General features: G+C 35.6%; 3 protein-coding genes across 3 annotated transcripts in view; 2 read left to right on the top strand and 1 right to left on the bottom strand.

The window, feature by feature from the left end:
* LOC106140978 (uncharacterized) overlaps nucleotides 1-6,279 on the bottom strand; it is a 32,609-nt gene extending 26,330 nt beyond the window's left edge. Inside the window, exon 1 of the mRNA XM_060947097.1 lies at nucleotides 5,956-6,279. Within this exon, the coding sequence (XP_060803080.1) occupies nucleotides 5,956-6,201 (246 nt within the window). The 5' untranslated portion in view covers nucleotides 6,202-6,279. The remainder of the gene's footprint in view (nucleotides 1-5,955) is intronic.
* A 1,580-nt stretch (nucleotides 6,280-7,859) lies between these two features.
* LOC132902317 (uncharacterized) lies at nucleotides 7,860-9,933 on the top strand. Its single transcript, XM_060946882.1, has 2 exons — nucleotides 7,860-8,295; nucleotides 8,961-9,933. The coding sequence occupies exons 1-2, from the start codon at nucleotides 8,112-8,114 to the stop codon at nucleotides 9,791-9,793; spliced, it is 1,017 nt and encodes a 338-aa protein (XP_060802865.1). The 5' UTR covers nucleotides 7,860-8,111; the 3' UTR covers nucleotides 9,794-9,933.
* Nucleotides 9,934-13,917: 3,984 nt separating this feature from the next.
* LOC106142701 (fatty acid-binding protein, muscle-like) lies at nucleotides 13,918-18,885 on the top strand. The gene is made up of 4 exons (XM_013344570.2): nucleotides 13,918-14,077; nucleotides 14,842-15,011; nucleotides 17,185-17,298; nucleotides 18,620-18,885. The coding sequence occupies exons 1-4, from the start codon at nucleotides 13,954-13,956 to the stop codon at nucleotides 18,677-18,679; spliced, it is 468 nt and encodes a 155-aa protein (XP_013200024.2). The 5' UTR covers nucleotides 13,918-13,953; the 3' UTR covers nucleotides 18,680-18,885.
* The last annotated feature ends 5,096 nt before the right edge of the window (nucleotides 18,886-23,981 follow it).

The following is a 23,981-nucleotide window of genomic DNA, read 5'->3' as shown; positions in this document are numbered from 1 at the left end:
TAGAGTAGGTATATACATACATAATAATCACGTCTATATCCCTCGCGGGCTCACAAAGCCAACAGTCATAAAATGAGTGACATACCACGTTCAACTGTTATAGATAGATTAATGATAGAATTAAGATTCAAATTATGACAGGTTGCTAACCCATCACCTACAAGAAGATTTTTTTAAACACGCCTCTACAACAGCTATGGGAAAGATACAGAGTATTTCCCGTAATTCCCGTGTCAAGGGAAATAAACGGGATTTTTAAAGCAAAAGCTATGAGGTTAGTCTAGTGGCTCTTTTAAAATAAAGAAAAAATCTATGGAACATAAAACAATAGTTACCTTATTTTAATTTATCTTGTATTATATGTACAATGATAACAAACAATGACAGAATCTCATATTGTAACGATGACAAACAGATTTACATAACAACACATGCATTTCTCAATGAAATTATTACTATCTTTTTTGAAAAAAATCCTCGTCATCATGACATTTTCATTTTCAAAAAAACTTTTTATCTTTTATTTGTTTATGCTTATTAGGGTGTCTACATATAAATTTTAATAAAATAAATATATACAGGACAGATTACACAGATTGAGTTAGCCTCGAAGCAAGTTCGAGACTTGTGTTACGAGATACTAACTCAACGATACAATATTTTATAATAAATACTTATATGGGTAAACATCCAGGCCAATCAGAAGAAGTTCGTTTCTCATCATGACCTGGCCGGGATTTGAACCCGGGACCTCCGGTTGAAGCAGACAAGCTCACTACCGCTGAGGCACAGAGTTTGTATCATTTAATTCTTTATATGTATGTTATGTGCCGCAGTCCGTGTCAAACTATAATTTAAACTCTTTATATGAATCGATGTATGTACATAATATGTTGTTGAAATGAGTCAATAAAACACTTTATTTTCGCATGTTCTAAGTTGAACCCTCAACCAAGCTTCAAAGGCAGGAGCTTTTAACATTTCTCTTCAGTATAAAATTGTTAAGACGGGTCAATTTTGTATAAATAATAAGTTTTCATGGTGATGATTGAACTGTGGTTTGAATTTGTAGTCTTCTATTCAGAAGCATTTAAGTAATGTAAGAACAAATGTTATTCACGCACAAGTAGTATTCATTCCAATGTATTTTTATATTCATGGAAACTTAGAGTAGGTTCTATTAATTTAAGGTTGTGTTAAATGCTGATGGTATTGAGCAGATGTATTGGACTGATAGATATATCATTTAATGAGTTAACTAGTAATGTAAGCGCAATAACTAACTTTAAGGCTAAAACTGTTTTTTTTTCGGCGGTGTCTAAGACATAACTGGGTAAATCCCTTCCGATGTAAACATTGGATGGTGCAAATAAATCATTTTATTGATTAAAAAAAAAATATTGCGGCCTTATGGAATTGTTATGGTCTGATTCTAGGCACTATAATAAAGATAACAGCATATCAACCTACCCAAGTTCGCTGCAAATTCGTCTCTATTACCGCTTCATAGGGTTCCATGCAAGTTACCCTGACATGCGATTAACTGTACCTACCTATACCAGTTTCCCGCCGAAAAAACCACTTTTTCTGATATTTGCCATTTCGGTTCCCCATTGCCGTTTCATTTCGTCATTCGTATATTTGAGCCGACTGAGGTGGATTAATGTTTTTCGGGTTAACTTAATCGGTCCACATATAAGTCTCGCGTTACTTAATAAGTGATGTACAATCTACAACTGGGCGTAGAAAGCTGAACTTATTCATTTATATAATAATTCGTTTGGAAAAGAGTGAACAGAATTTTCCGATAGTTCGAAATAGAATAAATTTATGTCACTTTAGTCTGCAGGCAAAAATAAGTGTCTAATACTTATTTGATACATGTATTCTCGTGTCGTTTGATTCCGACAGTAGAAAAGTTCTCCATCTCTTTCTCGAAGATTTCGTAAGAGGCGTCTAAGTTAGAAATCATTTTCTCCTAGTAAAATAATCATTTTCTTCCAATGATTCTATCTATGTTACATTCCCCTGTTTAAGGTTCGACATAATATATCTATAAGCTTATCAGCTTAACATGTTATTATCATGTTTTATTTAATACCGGAACACAATTGACACGATGGAATAACACATTAACATATTATATAGGTATTTCCGATGCAATATTACAATATATTTGCATGAAGCCGGTGACCAATTACTCAAAAACTCGGTCGATCAGTGAATTAAGAAGTTTGCATCATTTCCGACATTGTCAGTTATATGACATGGCCATTTCGCACACGAGTTCGCGAAGCTTTTAAAATCGATTTAAAAAATAACCTTTTTACAATCTGCATGGAAAGAGAATATGTTTTTTCTTTGTAGGCAAAAGATAATGGAAATTGTAAACCTCTTTTTGAAATCACTTATACAGTGCAATGCGGCTACTGGGATTTTTCTTATCTATACTTATATTATAAAGCTGATGAGTTTGTTTGTTTGAACGAGCTAATCTCAGGAACTACTGATTTGAATTGAAAAATTCTTTTTGCGTTGAATAGACCATTCATCGAGGAAGGCTGCAACTATAAGGAGCAAAGAAATAATGGAAAATGTGAAAAAACGGGGACAATTATTCGTCCTTGAGGGCTTCAATGATGATCAAAATAACTATTCCACGCGGACGAAGTTGCGGGCACAGCTAGTATACAAATAAAATAGATATATCTTCATCGTATGCTCCAGTGGGTTCTCACGTCTGTCCGTCTGTCCGTGTCTGACCTCGCATAGTTTTACATATACGGCGAAGTGAACAGCTGATGTCCACAAACTTGTTCCAACTTGATGCACTAATCCTACACTTTATATATCTATAAAATTACGTATAACTTTATAAAAATCTCGTGCCCCCGATACCTTATCAACTTTGAAGCCGCTGGATACGTGTCATTAAGTTAGCCAAAGCTATTAAGTAAGTACTTTATAAGTTTAGTACTAAGGGTCTTGCACTATGCTTTGACCGAAACAATTGAATATATTCTTCAAATAATTTAATTTAATCAATCGATTTTCAATTGACCCAGCAATCCGTAAAAGACGGTAATACGAATACATACATGTAAGTATATAAATAAATATATACGGAACAAATTATACAGATTGAGTTAACCTCGAAGATTTATATCATATATTTTTTGTGTAGTCAATAATAATGTCGGGCGGTGTAGTCAATAATAATAATCTTTCACACATGGATGTTAAGATAATTTCTTTTATTGACTCCATGTAATTAAAGTTCATTATTCTCAAAAACGAGTATTGAAGTAGCACTTTGCATCACATTTAAAATTTAAAAATAATGTGAGTACAGAAAGATACCACATTATTTCTATCTTCTAAATACTTCATTTTGTTTTTAGAATTGTGATTTAAGAATTCGAATTATTTTCAATTATTCTATTGTAAAATTGTAATGCAATTAGAGATTTGGTTATGTATTTGCAAGACAAGCTTTCCTACAGAGAGCATGAATTATATAAAAGCAATAATGGGCAGGTAAGGTATCAAAGACTTTGGCCCAACAAATCGTTTAAAAATAATTAAAAAACTTATCTTTTTTACTGTGACTTGACTACCGTATGATTACCCCAGGGTATGTCCTGTCAACAGGTAAACCTGACTCACATTAAGTACACATTTATAAGAAACCTGTTTACACAGTTTTCATCACGATGTTTTCCCCTACGGTAAGAGTAAAGACATTAGCTGCTTTGTAATTCGAATACTCAGGCTGCCGATTATTTTTTATTAAAAAATATATCATAAGGCCTATTCCACGTCCAACATTATTTTAAACCAGTTGTTCTCATCTCACCGCTCCACATACGGGTACGAAAAGTCGATTACATAAAAGAGTAATAATTATTTTTGTGTCAGCAGGTGCAAAATTGTGCAAGGTAAGGGCTGGCAACACTGGGCCAAGAGAAATTGGGACATTCCAAGATTTTAAAGCGGAATATGTGGCAATCCATGCAACCTATCAAGTGGGTATTGTTAAAAAATACATGTAGTAATGTTGCAGTCAAAATTTACATTTTCTTTGCGAATTTAAATAACAATTTTGTAGCCTTTTAGTATTAGCAATCAGTGTGTCAGTGTTTCCATATGTATATGTAATTGGCTGTCTAAAAGTTGCCTAATCTAGTACTTACATAAATAAATTATATTATATTACTAGCGACCCGCAAACTTTGCGATTTTTTTACAACTGAATGTGCAGGTTTCTTCGCGATGTTTTCCCATCACCGTAAGTTAGTATTCAAACTAATGTAAAAAACTTTGAAAATAGTCATTGGTTGGGATTAGAATAGCCGAGTTGGAATTTGAACGCCTTTGGTATATACATACATACATATAATCACGTCTATATCCCTTGCAGGGTAGACAGAGCCAACAGGCTTAAAAAGATTGATAGATTTTTCTGCCTTCTTTTTTTCTAATAAACTAAACCAAATAACAAACAACATAGCACAACGTATGTCTGCCTGTCATACGTGGGAATTATGAAACACGCCCAGTAGACGTATTCTTAATGATTATTGTGTGTATGACACACGAACGCAAAAAAACAAGCCGTATCAGGAACTTGCACTTGACTTACTTTGACATAACACTGATATACATAAGTATTATTGCTTGATTTTATACCTGCGTCATTGGCATTAATTGTACCAAATTTTCTTTGTAATTTATGTGGTCAATTAAGCGTTATTGTAGGTAAAAGGTCAGGTCAAGAGAACCCTAAGCCGATGAGCTTGCATGAACAAATTGATAAATGTAAATGAAGCAAAATATGTATGCAGGGATCGTGTAATGGCAATTGATAAAATCGTTGCGATCCGGGAAAAATGCGCTATGAAAAAAAAAAAAGCTTCATAACACAGTGACTCTCATTATAAGCGTTAACGCTTGTAGAAAGTAAAAAAATTAAAGCCCATATTTTTTTAAGCTTATATTATGAACATTTTTAACGGCTTTTCAATACAAACATCACAAAGTGGAAGCAATTTTAATTATCTACATATATTTATGCCTACTGGATTAACCCAAATTCTAAAATTTCGTTCAACATATCAACGTTGGTAACGTTACAATTTCCAAGACCTAGTTTTAACTAAACTAAAAACAAACACCACGCTTACATAACAATTCTTAATCATAGGTGAAGCCTAACAATCGCTGTGAACTGACGAAGATACTAATTAGTCTGGCAACACATGTTTCATGAATAGCTGAGGTAATGTAGGAAAGTCCAGTCTAGTTGTCTATTGCTAATTTGTTTGTTCATATGCTGATGAGTATGAGTAAACCATAGACCATTTCTTTTGTTGTATTGTGTACGAGTACGAGTAGAACGCGTAACCGAGTGAGAACCGTGAGAAATATGAGTACCTACTTTTTTATTCACTAGGTACTATACATACTAATATTATGAAGTGAATACAAACATAGAATCGCGTCTCTATCCCTTACGGGGTAGACTGTTAAATATTTTTAGATTTTTTTATTTTTGTTTGAACGAATATACTACAAAACCAATTTCTGTGAAATTTTGCACAGATATAAATATCATTTTTAGGCATAGGACTTGAGATAGGACTTTTCTGATTTATATAGGTTGAATTTGAATTTGTGTCGATAAGGTGGCAGTAGAGTTCCAATGGAATAGTTTGTTTCATTCAGTAGCCAATGTATATTAATAAATATTAAAGAAATTGAAAGATTTTTTTCTAGAAATACTGGTTTGGGATCATTTTACTTCGGTGAAGGTATTTTCTGCTAATTAGTATAAACTTGTAGTATAAACAATAGAGCAGTCTTAATATAGAGCCACCTCAATGTTAAAAGTTATAAGTAGAGCTAAGGTTAAAAAAAGGAAAATAGTAATACGTCTAATTAGGCTTTAGATCTTACCTTATCGACTTCAGTAACCCTCAAGACAATCTTGATCCTTGGGTTGTTCTTCCTATATTCCTTCAGCAGAGTATCGAGCTTGTCTCCTCTTTCATTTCCCGTGTAAACGAGATGCGAACACTCTGTATAACCGTCTATAGCGCGGGATCCCCCTACGTAGCACACCAAACGCGCGGCGCCTGCGCCCGCGCCGTCAACGTTCCAAAAAGCGCCGGCCACAGCCAGGCATAACAACCAACCCCACATTTTTATTTTTATAAAAATAAATCAAGCTGTCATTCCGAACGCGTTCGATTTTCGAAGTTTGAATTTGGTTTTGGAAGCGCGTTGGTCGGTTCGTTGGCGCAGTACGAGTGTCAGTGGAGTCGGTGCCGGCTGCAGGCATAGGCGCCCCCGCCCTGAGTTGGTGGCAAGGTCGCGCGCTCACCGCCTGCACCATGCTTGAGAGAGCTTACATATCGGTATTGATAAGTCATGTCCAACATTTTTGGACTTGAAATTGGTATTGGTAGGTACTCAAGGTGTCAAATTGGCATTTTCATGTTAATAGTGTCTGCTCTAGATACAGATTTGAACAATTTTGTTGCATAATTTGTGCAATTTTTATGAGTTTTAATATGAGTGTGCAGTGTTGCCGCCTTACATGGACAAGTAACTTTCATTTTTTTTTGTACACTGTATTACTAGATTAATCGTGATGTCATTAGCAAATACTAGAATGCCTGATTAGCAAATCCGTTTTGAAGAGCATTCCGTTTTGTTCTTAAAAAGGGACGCTAGCCTTATAGGGGTTAAGTCCTTAGGTACTTTGAAGCTTGTAGTTTTTTGATAAATACTACATAATGGATTGAAATGTAAAATGACGCGAAATATTGCCTGCGAAGGCCTTTTTTTGAATAAAATATTGATTTAGATTTTTGCAATTAAAAAATAAAACCGCGGACACTTAGGTATTTTATTTTCATATTGATGGCTTTGCATTGTGTTTTAAATTTGAAAATTTTCGCAAGTTTCTTTTCCAACGCCGAATCAAATCGAACCCTCCCCAGTAGGGAGCCCGGGGTCTGCCTCCAACTGGGACAAGTACAAGGATAATGATGACCCAGGGTAATAAAAATATTTTCTTCACAAACTTGTATAATTATATAACAAAGTAATTATACAGCGCCATACATGTGAAGTGCCCCTGACATTACTCCCTAAAGAGATAATTGTGGTAGTAGCGTAACTACTCTTATGTAATTCGATCAAAAATTTTATGTGAAAAATTTAAACGTTTGCCGAGTGGTTCCCGGCACCTTAGTAAAGAACCACTAGGCTAATAATTTGGGACTCTTCATATAGCTGCGATGAGCTAGCAACATGTCACTATTTGAATCTCAATTCTATCATTAAGCCATACAGCCGAACTTTTCAGTCTTTTCAAGACCGTTAGCTCTCTCTACCCCGCAAGGGATATAGAAGTGACCATGTGTATGTATGTCTGTGCATGTAACCTAAAAGTGGTCATATTATTTTTAATTTAGTGTGAGTTATTTTTTTGTTTTTTAAAATTAAGCAAAAAAACTATCATATTCTTTTTACCTAAAAGTGGTCATATTATTTTTAATTTAGTATGAGTTATTTTTTTGTTTTTAAAATTAAGCAAAAAACTATGTTGAGAAGTAAAAAGATGTTCCTAGTCTCTGCCTATTAAAATAGGTATTTCGGAACTTTATTATTTATTTCTTTATATATCAAGGGAAAAAAATACTACTAAAACTAAACTTTGTGTAATATGAAACATACATTCATACATAAAATCACGCCTTTTCCCCGGAGGTGTAGGCAGAGACTATCTATCTATCTATCACTTGCCACGATCTCTGCATACTTCCTCTATTATACTCGTGTTTCGTCCTCAAGATTAGTAACGTTGTATTGTTGTTATATATGTACTATGTAGTAACGCCTAGTGACACCACTTCAGTTTAGGAAAAAATAATTTAGTTGCAACACTTATAAAGTGGCAACTCTGTAAAATATTTATTTTTATCTTACCCCCAACTTACTTCGCGCCGCCCGCTTTGAGCGCGCTTCAGTCGCACTTTAGTGTCCAACCACTTCACACGTCAAAGTTCTTTCGTAAATCGTGTTTGAATTTTGTCCGTTTCAAAATGCCGAAACGAAAAATCGATAATCTTGAAGTTATTGTCAACAAGTTACGTAAGTTGGAAAAAGAAGTGAAACGATCGCGTAGATATCGAAGGTCGTCGTCTTCGTCATCGGAACCAAGCAGTCGATCCAGCTCATCGTCACCTTCTTCTAGGGCACCGTCACCGGCTATGGATAACCAAGAATGTAAGTACCGTCACTTTATACGTTAAATTTGTTATAGAATTTATTTATATTGCTTTGACCAATAAATGCACCAGAATAGTCTGTGGGACTATTTCGCCGCATTAGACTCTAAAATGCACCAGAGTAGTCTGCGGGACTATCTCGCCGCATTGAACTTTAAAATGCACCAGAGTAGTCTGCGGGACTATCTCGCCGCATTGAACTTTAAAATGCACCAGAGTAGTCTGCGGGACTACCTCGCCGCATTGAACTCTAAAATGCACCAGAGTAGTCTGAGGGACTATCTCGCCGCATTGAACTCTAAAATGCACCAGAGTAGTCTGAGGGACTATCTCGCCGCATTGAACTCTAAAATGCACCAGAGTAGTCTGAGGGACTATCTCGCCGCATTGAACTCTAAAATGCACCAGAGTAGTCTGAGGGACTATCTCGCCGCATTGAACTCTAAAATGCACCAGAGTAGTCTGAGGGACTATCTCGCCGCATTGAACTCTAAAATGCACCAGAGTAGTCTGAGGGACTATCTCGCCGCAATTAGACTTTTACGATACGCCAGTAGTTAACGGGATTTCTCAGCAATTACCCTTTTTATTTTATTTTTTCCAACTACCCTCAATATTTTATCCTTTTTCCTGGTCGTTACTTAGATTATACTACTGTTCCAGGCCAGGAACCAGTTATAAACCCTGAAGTAGATACGATTAATCTGGAACCTGAATCCACCCCTCCCAATGAAACTACGGCGGGTTTGTCTGATATTTTGGGTGAAGACCCAACGGCCACTGCCGAATATGGACCGGATATTAATACAGATCTGGCAGCTAGATTAGCCCACATAGCAACATCAGGGCTGAATAAAGATACCCGCATTGATTTATTGAAAAAGTTTTTAGTACCAGCAAATTGTGAAAATATTTCTGCACCAAAGCTGAACGTAGAAATAAAGGCTGCTATTCCCGAAACAGCAACCAAAAGAGACAAGTGTATCGAATCTCGCCAAAAGATAATTGCTGCTGGTATTACAGCGCTAGGTGGCGTTATATCAAGACAACTCGAGTCGAAAAATAAGGATAACGATTTGATCAAAGATCTGATGGATGTCGCTAGACTTCTCTGTGATATACAACACGCTGAATCAGAAACCAGACGAAACTTTGCCCTGTACTCAGTGAAAAAGGAGCTAAAAGACCAGTTATCTCTAACGGAAATAGACAAATGTCTTTTTGGAAGTGATTTTGCAGAAACGCTAAAAACTGCAAAAGCAGTTTCAAAGTCCAGCACGGATTTAAAAAGAGACTTCCCAAAAAAATCGCCACCTGCAGCCAATCCTTATAAGAAGGATTTAAACTGGAAGCCGCGGACCGGGGCTCGCAGACAGCAGCCGGTCACTCAAACGCGCCCCCAGTCGTCTGCAGCGCCGAGCGCGACGCCGCGCGGGAGCTCATCGCGGAACTACAGGCAACGTCGACGTCATCACAAGCAGAATCGCCGGGACTAGATTCGGTACGTTACGCCGGTAGACTTTCGCATTTTTATACACTATGGTCTATGATCACTAGTGATCGTACTATATTGTCGTGGATAAAAGGATATCAAATAAAATTTGATCAACCTGTTTATCAATCCAGTCCACCGACACCGAATAACTTCAGCAAATCAGAAATGCCTCTTGTAAATGATGCTATCAAGAAGCTTTTATCTATTGGCGCCATTTCTGAATGTCAACCTTGTCATGGACAATATATTCCCCGTGTTTTCTTAGTGCCTAAGGCCAATGGCAAAATGAGATTCATATTAAACCCAAAAAGCCTCAATAAATTCATCAAAACCCAACACTTTAAACTAGAAGATGTCCGTACTGTTTTAAAACTCGTATCCAGAGATTCATACATTGCTACCCTGGACTTAAAAGACGCATATTTTTTAGTCAATATGCATCCAGATTCAAGCAAATACCTTCGCTTTTTTTTTTAAATGATACATTATATCAATATAACGTTCTGCCATTTGGTTTATACAGCTCCCTTTATTTTTACTAAACTTATGAAACCAGTCAGCTATATTTACCCTCGGATAAAAGGAAGCGAATTAAGACTGAGTTACTAAATATAATAAAATTAAATAAATTAAAAATCAGAAAGTTTGCACAACTTCTAGGTTTACTAATCTCTGCCTGCCCTGCCGTTGAATACGGATGGGCACATACAAAGTTTTTTGAACGGTGTAAATTTCTAAACTTACAAAATAATGAAGACTACGATAAGTACATGCTATTGCCCTCCTCATTACTACCAGATTTACACTGGTAGTTACATGCCATTGATTATGCTGTACACAGGATTAAGTCGGATCATTACTAGTTAGAAATTTTTTCTGACGCCTCAACAACGGGGTGGGGGGCTGCCTGTAACGGGCAAACCGCTAGTGGTCGTTGGGCAGAGAGCGAAAAGCATTTTCATATAAATTAGGTACCTAGAGATATTGGCGGTATTCTTTGCTCTTAAAATATTTGAACTGTCAGATATTGCTTCGCGTCGACAACACTACTGCCGTTAGCTATATTAATCGCATGGGGGGCGTCAAATATCCACATTTAAATAAAGTTACCAAGCAAATATGGGATTGGTGCGAAAAACGAAAAATAATAATTGTAGCTTCTTATATTAAGTCCTCTGATAATACAATCGCAGATGTAGAATCGCGGAGAACCCATTCAGATGTCGAATGGGAATTATCTGTATCCGGATTTCAAAATGTGACAAATAAATTTAATGTACCGGAAATTGACTTATTTGCTAGCCGGCACAACAAAAAATGTAACACATTCGTATCCTGGCACAGAGATCCTGAAGCACACGCTTTCGATGCTTTTACTCTAAACTGGGCTAATTATTATTTTTATGCTTTTCCACCGGTAGCAGTAATATTAAAAGCTCTGCGTAAAATAATATCCGATAATGCAGAAGGTATCATGGTTGTACCTGATTGGCCCACACAACCATGGTATCCATTATTTATACGCTTGCTCATTTCGGACACAATTAAATTCTAATGATGTCTTTATACCTACTCACAGTGTGAGACACATACAGAGCAACATTACCCTGGTTGCCGGAGTGTTGTCCGGACGGCGCTTCTCCAACGCTGCATTCCGTCTTCCGCCCTAGACATCGTACTTGCATCTCTATCAGTAAACACACTGAAGCAGTACGACGTCTGCCTAAAACGTTGGCATATTTTTTGTAAACAAAATAATTGTGATATGTACCAGCCATCTATTCCTATGATTATAGAATTTTTGACTAACGTCTTTAATGAAGGGGGGCAATACGGAACGATCAATAGCTATAGGTCAGCACTTTCGCTCATAGCAGGGGACATCTCTGACGATGATCGTATCTTAAGATTCTGTAAAGGAGTTTATAGACTTAGACCTCCAGCTCCACGTTATAATATAACTTGGGATGCCAGTGTAGTCTTAAATTATTTAGAATCCTTACCTCCTAATGAAACATTAACCTTAGAGCAACTCTCTAAAAAATGCACAACGCTACTTGCTCTTATTACAGCACACAGGGTGCAAACAATATCAAAAATAAAAGTTGATCAATTAATTAAATTAAATGATAAAATTATTATTAAAATTAATGATTTGATTAAAACGTCTAAGGCAGGTAATAAACACCCAATATTGTATTTGCCATTCTTTAATGAACGGCCTGGAATATGTCCAGCTAAGGCCCTTATTGTTTATCTGGAAAAAACAAAAAACCTTAGGAATTCAAATAATCTATTTATCGGTATACGCAAGCCACATAAAGCTGTTTCTTCTCAGACAATCAGTCGCTGGGTTAAATCCACCTTGAAAGATAGTGGAATAGATGTAACCATATTTTCCTCTCACAGCACCAGGCACGCTGCAACTTCATTGGCTCACAAACTAGGAGTCAACCTAGATCTAATACGGCAAACAGCCGGCTGGAGCGGTCATTCTACTACCTTTGCAAGGTTTTACAATAGACCAATTGTTAATAACGATGATAGTGATGCACTGGCCAGATCCCTATGCTCACTCTAAGAATCTATCTATTGATTTATCAATGTGTCATAATAATTATAATTTAAGTGATTATGTCTAAGAAAAATCTTCTGCTAAAAATGGTTCTAAAAATAAAAAATGTATTTTATTGAAGATATTTCCTCCACCGTCTCTCAACATCTACATAGTACATATATAACAACAATACAACGTTACTAATCTTGAGGACGAAACACGAGTATAATTAATGATTAAACGAACTTACCTGTACGTGAAGTTCAATCATAATTATACGAGGTGTTTCGTCCGAAGAGATTAGTAACACCCTCCCACCCTGGTTATAGAATTAACCCATAGGTTCCGGAAATATCATAATTCTCTAAACGACCTGAAGCGCGCTCAAAGCGGGCGGCGCGAAGTAAGTTGGGGGTAAGATAAAAATAAATATTTTACAGAGTTGCCACTTTATAAGTGTTGCAACTAAATTATTTTTTCCTAAACTGAAGTGGTGTCACTAGGCGTTACTACATAGTACATATATAACAACAATACAACGTTACTAATCTCTTCGGACGAAACACCTCGTATAATTATGATTGAACTTCACGTACAGGTAAGTTCGTTTAATCATTAATTTCTCTTCACACTCTTCTTCTTGTAATTCTTCTAATATGAAACATAAACATATGATTCACTTCAAAAAACGAGCCTATAATTTATTCTATGCTTTCAACAGTGAATATGACTCAAATTGTAAAATCTACTAGATAAAAACCTTGCTATATGTAAGTATGACTAATTCATCGTATCAGTAAAAAATAACCGAAGAATTAATCCAGCTGATTTCACACATAATAATATTAAGAGGGAATACCTGACTTTTGCTTAACAACATTATTCCAGTTTTCAGCAGAACAAGCAATTTATACATACATACATACATATGGTCACGTCTATATCCCTTGCGGGGTAGACATACCAACAGTCTTGAAAAGACTGAGTGGCCACGTTCAGCTTTTTGGCTTAATGATAGAATTGAGATTCAAATAGTAACAGGTTGCTAGCCCAATGCCTAAAAAAGAATCCCAAGTTAAGCCTATCCCTTAGTCGCCTTTTACGACATCCATTGGAAAGAGATGGAGTGGTCCTATTCTTTTTTGTATTGGTGCCGGGAACCACACGGCACATATAGGTACGTAGGTGTAATTTATTTTTCATTTTATTGATATTTTTATTTTGAATTAAAACATCATAAAAGAAATTATAAATTTCACGTTAAACGCCATACAGTGATATTTCATTCTTTTTATGACTGTTGGCTCTGTCTACCCCGCAAGCGATATAGACGTGACTATATATATGTATGTAAATCCTAAGATAAAACACCTGTTGCTTTTCAAACTAGCATCTCAAATATACGTTCCTCATAAGAGTACAATTTGATAATAAATACAAAATATACAAACCTATCACAAATAAAAACAGATATATCTTAGTATAGCTCTTTATTATCACTATTATCTATAAAAACTAGGCTCTCAATTCGCTGACTCATGCTTTATTGATAAAACGGTGCATTTTCGTACGAAATCTTATCAATTGACAAGCAAACACAGGTGATGTTGGTATCAGTGCAAACTTATATTAGTATCAAAGAAACACGCGCGGAAAATATGTCGTTTTCAGGAAAAAAATACAGGAGAATTGCGTGTGAAAACGTGGAGGAAATTATGAAAGCTGTCAGTGAGTGATCTATTGAAATATTTTTGTGATCAGGAGATAGTGTTGTGGTGAAGGAATGATGTGTGGAAATGTGGCTGCTGTGGAAATTATTAAATTAATAATGCAACAAAAAAAAAATCTAATTTTAAAAATTTCTAGCCAGTGTTATTTATATTAGCGGCGACGTTAGGACACTAAATAGAGGTTGACGAAAACCAATCAAAATGTTATAAAAGTTAATAAAAAAAATAATTAAGGCAAAACAAACACAATTTTACTTCTACGTTATCCAAGTAGTACTTAGAATTTCGATGGTCAAATACCAAAAAGAATTTTATTTATTTATTTACAAATTCATGTAAATAATAAACATAAAGGAATAATAATCACAAGAAACAATAATACATAAGTTTGATTCCCCTGGTTATGTTTATACCTAGATAAAAGATACTTTTTATTTTGAATTAGAAAAAAATTATAAGCGAAATGAAGTTCAAATTTTCTTTATTTTATTAAGTACATACTGTACTGTATTTTTTCGCGGACGTCACTGATCAAGTCTGTAAAATATTAATCTACCAAAAGTGTGTTGATAAAGTGTCCATAGAGCTTTGTGGTAACTACAATAAGTTAATGACATTATGTGGTAATAAAAAATCACTGAAACTAAATGAAACCAATCCACAGAATCATACTACGTCCATATCATCTCTGTTTTATCGTCTTGAACCCCTTTATTACTTACAAAATATTGGACAAATCTTCATTCTGCAAAAACCTTACAGATGCCAGTGAGAGGATTATTCAATTACTTAAATGTTCTGCACCAACGTTCTGCTTCACGAGACTAGACGACTGCACCTTCGAAATGACACTACACACGGTAGATAATGTCTACACACACACCTTCAGACTTGACGAGGAGACGGAGATGGAAAGAAGAGATGGTAGCAAGGTACATAAGTTTTTATTTTAACAAATTACACAGATTAAGTAAACCTCGAAGTAAATTTGTGTTACGAGATACTAACACTTCTTTTTAGACACTCTTGTTAGAGTGGTCGTGGTTGCGTAGATGCGGTACATGGAGAGGTGTTCGGCGGGTCGTATTCTTTCTCGAGGATTGTTCTCTCAGTGATGTGCTTCCATTTCTGTCGGTTACTGACGTTGCGAGTAGACTGGACCATAGTAGACTCAGTAGCTTTTTTGATCAGGTCAGTCCAGCGAGTTGGTGATCGGCCGCGTGTTCTCTTGCTTTCCACCTGGCCCTGAATAACCAGTCTCTCCATCGAGTTCTCATTTCGGGAAACGTGACCAAAAAACTTTAGTATTCGTAATTGCACAGTTGTTCGTCAACTGTCAACAAAAGTCGGTCTTTAATATGAAGCTCTTAAAGAGCTCTTCATGGAAACATTGGTGCGATCTTTAGGAGGCGTCCCCAGCCACCACATCTCTAATGCGTCGATTTTACGGCGATCCCGCAGTCTCAGAGACCAAGTTTCGGAACCATAGAGGAAAATTGGAAAGACAAGGCATTTCATCAATCTGACCTTCGTCTTCTTGGTAATCCTCCTGTCCCCCCAAATCTTTCCCAGTCGTTCCACTGCTGACCTGGTGATAGCGCACCGTCGTTGTCTGATCTCGTCGCCACATCTTCCAGTACTGGAGATAGTAGAGCCGAGGTAGATATAGCTCTGTACAACTTCGCAGGTACTAAGACAACGGTAGTATATTTTAAAATAGTTTTAATATATAGATCAGATAAACATCCAATACCCAGGCCAATCAGAAAAAGTTTCTTTTTCATCATGCCCTGGCCGGGATTTGAACCCGCGACCACTGTGTCACAGACAAGCGCATAAGTATAGTTCATTTCTTTAAAAACAATCTTGATACGTCTTTTTGTTAATGAATACAATGTTAAATTAATTAATAATCATGAGAAAAAGCAAAATTAAATATTTTTTTTTGTAAATATATTTTTTTTAATAAAAGAACGCGTCAAGATTGTTTACATTTATTTGAATACCTACAGAAAAATGGACTGTACCTCCTAGAGATTACGTATAGCAGGGTTAGCCAACTGACTTTTATGAAAAGCTTATAGAAAGCTTATAGAAACACTGACTAAACTTTTTTATTTTTAAGTTTGTGGTGAAGACCTTTTTATGCTGGAATTTCAGAAGATTAGAATTCCAGTGATTTTTTTTGCGGAAAAGACGTCACTAATTTTATTCAAAATTCGAAGGCATCGAAAATAACGTAACCAGCATTCGTTGGGAAGTTGATTTCCTGTTGAATTAATATATTTTCATTTTGATTTTTTTATATTTCCCAACATTTTCTTCACAGTTCGGACAGAGTTTTACATACATTATGTAGGTACAGAGGTAAACAAATAGTACCTGAGATATCAAAGATAAACGAGTGTCTTGAATCATGTCATATAGATTAGGTAGATATATTGATTACTGACGTCAATAATTATCCGAAATTATCGAACATTTTTAAATCTATTGACTATTAGATAACAACTTAAAATTCTTAGCTTAGTGTGAACATGCGTGTAATAGTTCCATTTATCTATCGGAACTTATCGGATATCTTCTAAACCTTACTCCTGTTCTCACCCCTCTAGAGAGGAGTCTGAGGTCAGCCTATGACCACGATTTCAGAGTGGTAAACGTCAAACTACCATTTGACCTAGCAGGGGAACCTAACCTATATTGCGTCATGGTTACACATCGAGTTGTCTGAATGTGCAGGTTACCTCACGATTTTTTTGCCCTAACCGCCTGGGCAACTAATATAACTTTAATATTAAAAATGTGGTTGCGTGTGGTTCGCGGTACCAATACAAAAAAGAATAGGACCACTCCTTCTCTTTCCCATGGATGTCGTAAAAGGCGACTAAGGGATAGGCTTACAAACTTGGGATTCTTTTTTAGGCGATGGGCCAGCAACCTGTCACTAGTTGAATCTCAATTCTTTCATTAAGCCAAATAGCTGAACGTGGCCATTTAGTCTTTCAAGACTGTTGGCTCTGTTTACCCCGCAAGGGATATAGACGTGACCATATGTATGTATGTATATTAAAAAACATAATACATGTACTTTTATTGTTTCAGATAAAAATCACATACACATTGGAAGGAGATAACGTCTTAAAACAAGTGATCAAACAGCCGGATGGGAAAATTGCATATTTTAGGCGAGAATTTGGAGAAACAGAGACCAAAATGGTATGAATTATATATATTTTTTTTCATTATGGCATATATTATAAAGGTCTTGCATGAAAATATTGATGAATTTGGATGTCGTAAAATTAATATGTGGGGATCGTGACAAGTGGAAATATAATATACTTAATATATTCTAATAATGGGGTAAGTAGGAGAGGATCTTTTTTTTAGAGTGAAGCCTTGAGAACAGGCTGAATATCCCAAATAATGTTATCAGGTAATTTTATGAGATATCTACTGCAAGTACCAATCTTCTCCAAATTTCACGTAGATATGTATAATTAAGAGTCTGGACAAGGACCAACCCTATGGTAGGAACCTTTCATCCCGGTAGAAACGAAAGTTCCCGAGGGATTTATAAAAAACCTGTATTCTTTCGTAGGTGTCGCTAAATTCGCGCTGACGAAGCCGCGTGTTATATCAATGACCTTAGTCTAAACCATAAGTTGTTTTCCAAATCTATCTCTAACAAGGTTACACAATGACCAATGGAGGTCTTCAGTCTAGTGGGTGTAAGCAAATGAGGTTGAAGGTCAAAGAAGGCTGCCTTTGTTTCGCCTACTATAATTAAAATATGTAAGTTGTTTATGACTGGTCATTGATTTTAAAGCTTTTCTGCCGTGTGGTTTCCGCTATTTTCGATCTTTTTAAAAACATCAAAAAATGCCTAGTGCAGACAGGATACAGTTAAAATTTTGCCACATATACAGCATGTATACTATTCACTAAGATTCTATCTTCAAAGAGTTAAGACTACATTATGTATATTTTATCTTATTGTCAAGTTTGCTGGAAGAGATCCCACTAAGGGATAAGCCCGCCTTTGTGCTGTACTACTGTTTTAATGTTATTGTAATGTACTCCTTAAGTAAACAATAAAGCATTAACTTACTTACTACAAAGCTGTAGATACATAAAGTGAGTGAAAGAGTCTAAGAGTAGAAGGATTATAAAAATCGGAATAAAATAAGACGGTAAAAATGCCTAATACATCAAACTTGTAAAGACGCAAATATGAGGTGAATGAAGGTGGTATTTCCCATCAGTTGCATTCACCGCACATTAAAATGTTTATATTATGTAGGACGGATAAAGATAGGTTACACAGGATTATTAATATGTTATTAAACAAAGTATTTGGACTACGAGTGTGAACCCGTCCCATCAACGTGACAAAATCCTAGATCCACGAGAAAGCAGCAGACATTCACCAGTACCTATAACTTCTATAGTCTTATATTATTTGAATTCTACAAGAAGTTTGGATTAGTTTTGAACTTTTAGACATGTAAGCCGAATAATGCATTTTCTTTTTCAGATAATCACAATGGAAGGCACAGACATGCAAGCGAAAATATACTACGAAGTTGTTGAATGACAATTTACTCATGCAGTTATGAGCAGATGGGTGTCAAGTTTATAGTGGGATTTAAGTGAATAAGACAGAGTTATTTATTTATTTTTTTAATTTACTAAAACTTTTTACATTCGCTTTACAAATCCCACGTATGCAAAAAAAAAAACAAAACAATGTATACCTACAATGTTTATCACTTTATTTATCGATAAGTATTATTAAATAAATTGTCTTTGTTATCAAAGTATGATAAGTATTATGAAATAGAAGGATATCTTTGGTTATTCAAGAAAAGAAAAAACGAGAACATCCCAACAAATATTTTCCTCATAGATATTTCGATAGATAGTAGGCATTTGTGTATAAAACAATTGTGATTCATATAGTGACAGGTTGCTAGCCCTTCGCCTAAAAAATAATCCCATATAAATAAATAAATAAAAATAAGCTTCACGATGTACGTTACATTTATATGCTAAACTTTTGAACAAATTTTATTCAAAATTCACTTAATTCTAAAATTTGGTCGAACTTTAAAGATAGCTTATAAGTCACCATTCCCTCTTTTGCGTTTCAGTCGGGTCGGGTCGTCGGATCTGCTAATTCAGCTTAGATTTTATGTAATTTATTTAGTCTAATCTCTATTATACATAAAATCATTAAATCCCGCCTCTTTCCCGGTACTTTTGACCTGACCCTTTACCAGGACGTCCTTAATTTGATCAAGATATGTTCGTCTAGGTCTTCCCACCCCGACCTTTCCCTCCACACTCTCCATGTATATCTGCTTAGTCAACCTGTTTTCATTCATCCTCTCCACATGACCGAACCATCTCAACATACCCTTTTCTATTCCTGTAACTACATCTTCTTTCACATCACAACATTCCCTTATCACGCTGTTCCTTATCCGGTCACTCAATTTCACACCCAACATACTCCTTAACGCTCTCATTTCCACTACATTTATTCTGCTTTCGTGCTTCTTTTGCCATACCCAACTTTCAATACCTATACCTGAGTACCATACCATTACCTCGCTCTATTATATATATTATATATTAATAATATTTATTTAAGGTTAATCTCTCTAACGCTCAATATACAGCCATACTTAGCTGGAGCTATTAAAAATTTAACTAAAACATTGAAGCCTTAATCCTTACCAAAACTTCAATAAATTCAACTTAGTGTATGTCACTTTATACACTAGATAAGCATATTAACATAATAATTACTTAACTGTGCATAACTTAACAGAAACTTAGCATACGACCCTCCCTCTATTGTCTGTTCCAATGTCTCAATTGCATGTCCATTTCTTTATAAATGCATGTCATAAACCTTGTGATAAAATAAATGAGAAGTTTAAAAAAAAATTGTTTGGTTATAATTTAACTCCACCGACAAGAGTTAGCTCTTCAATGTAAGATGGAGAAGATGAAGAAGAAGATAATTTGAATCCTGCCTTTGCTAAATAAATGATTTTATTGTTTGAATTTATTTACTATCGTCTTTTGGTCACAAGATACATCGAAGCTATTGCTCGATAAAGTAAGGCGATCAAGCGATTGGAAAAGTAGAAAGTATCGATACTATACAAATACTCAAGTTTAATGCTTGATAACCATTTCGAATTTTAGTAGTAAGTCAAAAAGTACATTTCGTTACAAAACATCCTAAGATTTTATCGATTTTATCAGTTTGGAAACAAGACTAATATATTGTATCCTTTAATTATATATCAACGCAAATTATCAAGTTAGTATCATAATAAAAATGATTGATAATGCATGCACATACTAATTAAATTGGGTCTGACAAATCGAGCATAATTTAAATTGTTTAAAATTGTGGTGGGTGAGCAGTCTCTTGATACGAGCACTGAAATCCTTATATGAGGATTCGAGTGCTTGTGTCAGGATAAACGGAGCGCACACTGAGTGGTTTAAGATTGAGAAAGGTGTTAGGCAGGGATGTGTTGCGTCACCGTGGCTGTTCAACCTATTTATGGATAGTTGTTTGACAGATTTGAAAGAATCTGAAAGTGGATTAAGGATGAATGAATTACTCGTCAAATGTCTGCTCTATGCCGACGATCAGGTTATACTGGCGTCATCAGCGGAGGAGTTACAGGAGATGGTAAACTGTATGCATGAAGCTTTAAAAGAGAAAGGAATGAAAGTGAACGTAAGTAAAACTAAAACACTGGTTTTTGAAATGGAGAAAGAAATGACAGCATGTAATATTTTGATTGGAGGAGAAAAAGTTGAGCAAGTGAAAGAGTTTGTATATCTAGGATCAAAGTTTACATCAGATGGCAAGTGTGATAGTGATATTGAAAGGAGAGTGAACGCGGGGAACATGGTGAACGGAGCTTTGCATGCCTTTATGAGCAGTCAGAAACTATCCAAAAAGGCTCGACTGGCTGTGCACAGGGGCGTGTTGGTCCCGACATTAATGTATGGGAGTGAAAGTTGGGTATGGCAAAAGAAGCACGAAAGCAGAATAAATGCAGTGGAAATGAGAGCGTTAAGGAGTATGTTGGGTGTGAAATTGAGTGACCGGATAAGGAACAGCGTGATAAGGGAATGTTGTGATGTGAAAGAAGATGTAGTTACAGGAATAGAAAAGGGTATGTTGAGGTGGTTCGGTCATGTGGAGAGGATGAATGAAATCAGGTTGACTAAGCAGATATACAAGGAGAGTGTGGAGGGAAAGGTCGGGGTGGGAAGACCTAGACGAACATATCTTGATCAAATTAAGGACGTCCTGGTGAAGGGTCAGGTCAAAAGTGCCCGAAACCGCCGAGCTTGCATGAAGAGAGTTATGAATGTGGATGAAGCAAAGGAAGTATGCAGGGATCGTGGCAAGTGGAAAGAGGTAGTCTCTGCCTACCCCTCCGGGAAAGAGGCGTGAGTTTATGTATGTATGTATGTATGTAAAATTAAACAAACCTGTTTAAGATTTAACACTAAGTATGTATGTAGTTAACTGTGTTATAACTAACTAACCAAATATGCGTGTATTATGAAAGAAATATGATAATCACATTTCGGAGCGGGAAGTTCTTTTTTTTTAAACTTTAATTATTTCTGTGTTATTCTGATAGTTATTTTTTTTTTAAATATTTAAATCCAACGCATAGTACTTATAAGTAACTAATATAATCGGAATAATTGAAACTTGATTGCCTTCAATTCGACCTAAATAAATCGATCGAATTGAAAATCTTGTAACATAAAACCCGGTTCATATTGAAAATTCAATCAAATTATACATACATACATATAGTCACTACTACGTCTATCTCTTACGGGGTAGACAGAGCCGACAGTCTTGATAAGACTGATAGGCCACGTTCAGCTATATGGCTCAATGACGGAATCGAGATTCTTATAATGCAAATTGCCAACGCCCAAATAATAAAATCAATTGTGAAAACAGGTCCCGTGGTTGCCTGGAAGATATTGCATATGCCACAAGGCCGCCTTTTGAACATTACTTAGCATAAGTTTAGGATAAATTTATTGTTATTATTTTATGTGGAATAAGGGATATTCTATCTGTCTATATACAAGGTGTTTGGGAAAATATTCGTTTAATTACTACGTTTTCGTATAAAAATTACGACTATTCCGTTTCAAATAGCTAAGGCCTCATCTTGCTTACGACCACAGCAGATTCAGGTCCAACGCACTATAATTATTATAAAAAAGTAGCTACTGCAATATATCTATGTTTTCTACAAAAATAATATTTACTGCGTATTTCTTAAGACATATTGTGAACACGTCTTTATTTTTATCACATATTCATATAGTGCCCATATGCAAATCTTTTGCAAAATGTATCGATACCACTTAGCACAGCGTTGACATCAAAATAAAGGACTTTATTTATAGCCCTTGGCCACGCCCTAACATTCACTTATGCGGGACCAAGCCCGTAGCATATGCGTAAGTATGATTATACATACCTACATATAATCACGTCTAAATCCCTTGCGGGGTAGACTGAGCTGACAGTCTTAAAACGACTGATAAAATAGATTCAATTTTCTTTAGATCAAAAGACATAAACGCGTCATGCATAAATTAAAAGTTTAAGAATTGTTCTACGTGCATTACCTACTAATTATAACCTACTTATTTCAGCAACTTCTAATATAGGTAACGTAGGTACGTAAAACATAGGTGTTATATTGCCTTAATGCTGGATGTCTCGAGTTTTACTGATTTAGGTAACGCTAATAATGATTATAAATCAGTTATTTCAAGAAACATCAATACAATGGCCGATATAAATATATACCTTTAAAGTATATACTTATATATATTTCAATAACTAAACCAAAAATCTTACAGTTCCGTATGCGTCAAAATAGTTTTTATCGTCCAATTCAACAATTACAAATGTGTATGTGTTTCAAATCACAAGTAAACAAATTTTAAGTATATATATTGTTAGTGGAAATATTAAATTCTTTCCATAAGTTCGTGCCCTGTGATTTCTCTTGTAGGTGATGGGCTAGCAACCTATCACTATTTGAATATCAAGCCCATCATTAAGCCATAGGTACTGCTGAACGTGGCCCTTCAGTATTTGCAAGACTGTTGGCTCTGTCTACCACGCAAGGGATAGAAGAGACGATATAGGATAATTCTTTCCTCAATGTCATTTATATTGGAATCCTCAATTTTATTAAGGTATTTTTGATTAATTGTTTTGTGTTATAAGTTGACCAATTGAGTTATCTTTTACGCTGTGGACAATGGAAAGTCAAAAACATGCTGAATCGTGTCAGTGAACTCACAATACTTAATTTTAAAAAAATATATTAGTTTTAAAATTATAAATAAAATCTGGCAGCAAAATGGTCATCGCTCAGCATATGTCGTAGACCATGGTATGAACCAAAACGTTGGTCTTTCGCGAATACCACGTGAGCCAGTCTATTCTTGCTCCTTAACCATTGCACCACCGACCCTTATTCTTAACCCACCCAATATTGCAATGGTGTGACTATCACACTATCCCAAGGTTCAACCTTGGCATGCAGTCGGTGAAACTTATATAACATCGGATTGAGATATAGCTCATTGATATTACAAGCTGGTACAACTGACGAAACTTAAACTGAACTTGTCATGTTGGTTAACATTTACTGAAAGTTGAAATATATCTAGAACCTTTTTTAAGTCTGATAATATTATCAGTTATTGCTTGGTAAAAGATGTAATTACGTTTATAAAAATTGTAGTCCCGGAATCTCACGAAGATCCGTCTTTTTCCGAGATCAATGTTGAGAATACTCTTATTA

The sequence above is a fragment of the Amyelois transitella genome, chromosome 12 (assembly GCF_032362555.1).
Source record: "Amyelois transitella isolate CPQ chromosome 12, ilAmyTran1.1, whole genome shotgun sequence".
NCBI classification, from domain to species: Eukaryota; Metazoa; Arthropoda; class Insecta; order Lepidoptera; family Pyralidae; genus Amyelois; species Amyelois transitella.
The sequence above is the reverse complement of the archived record's forward strand: the minus strand, read 5'-3'. Positions and strand labels throughout refer to the sequence as shown.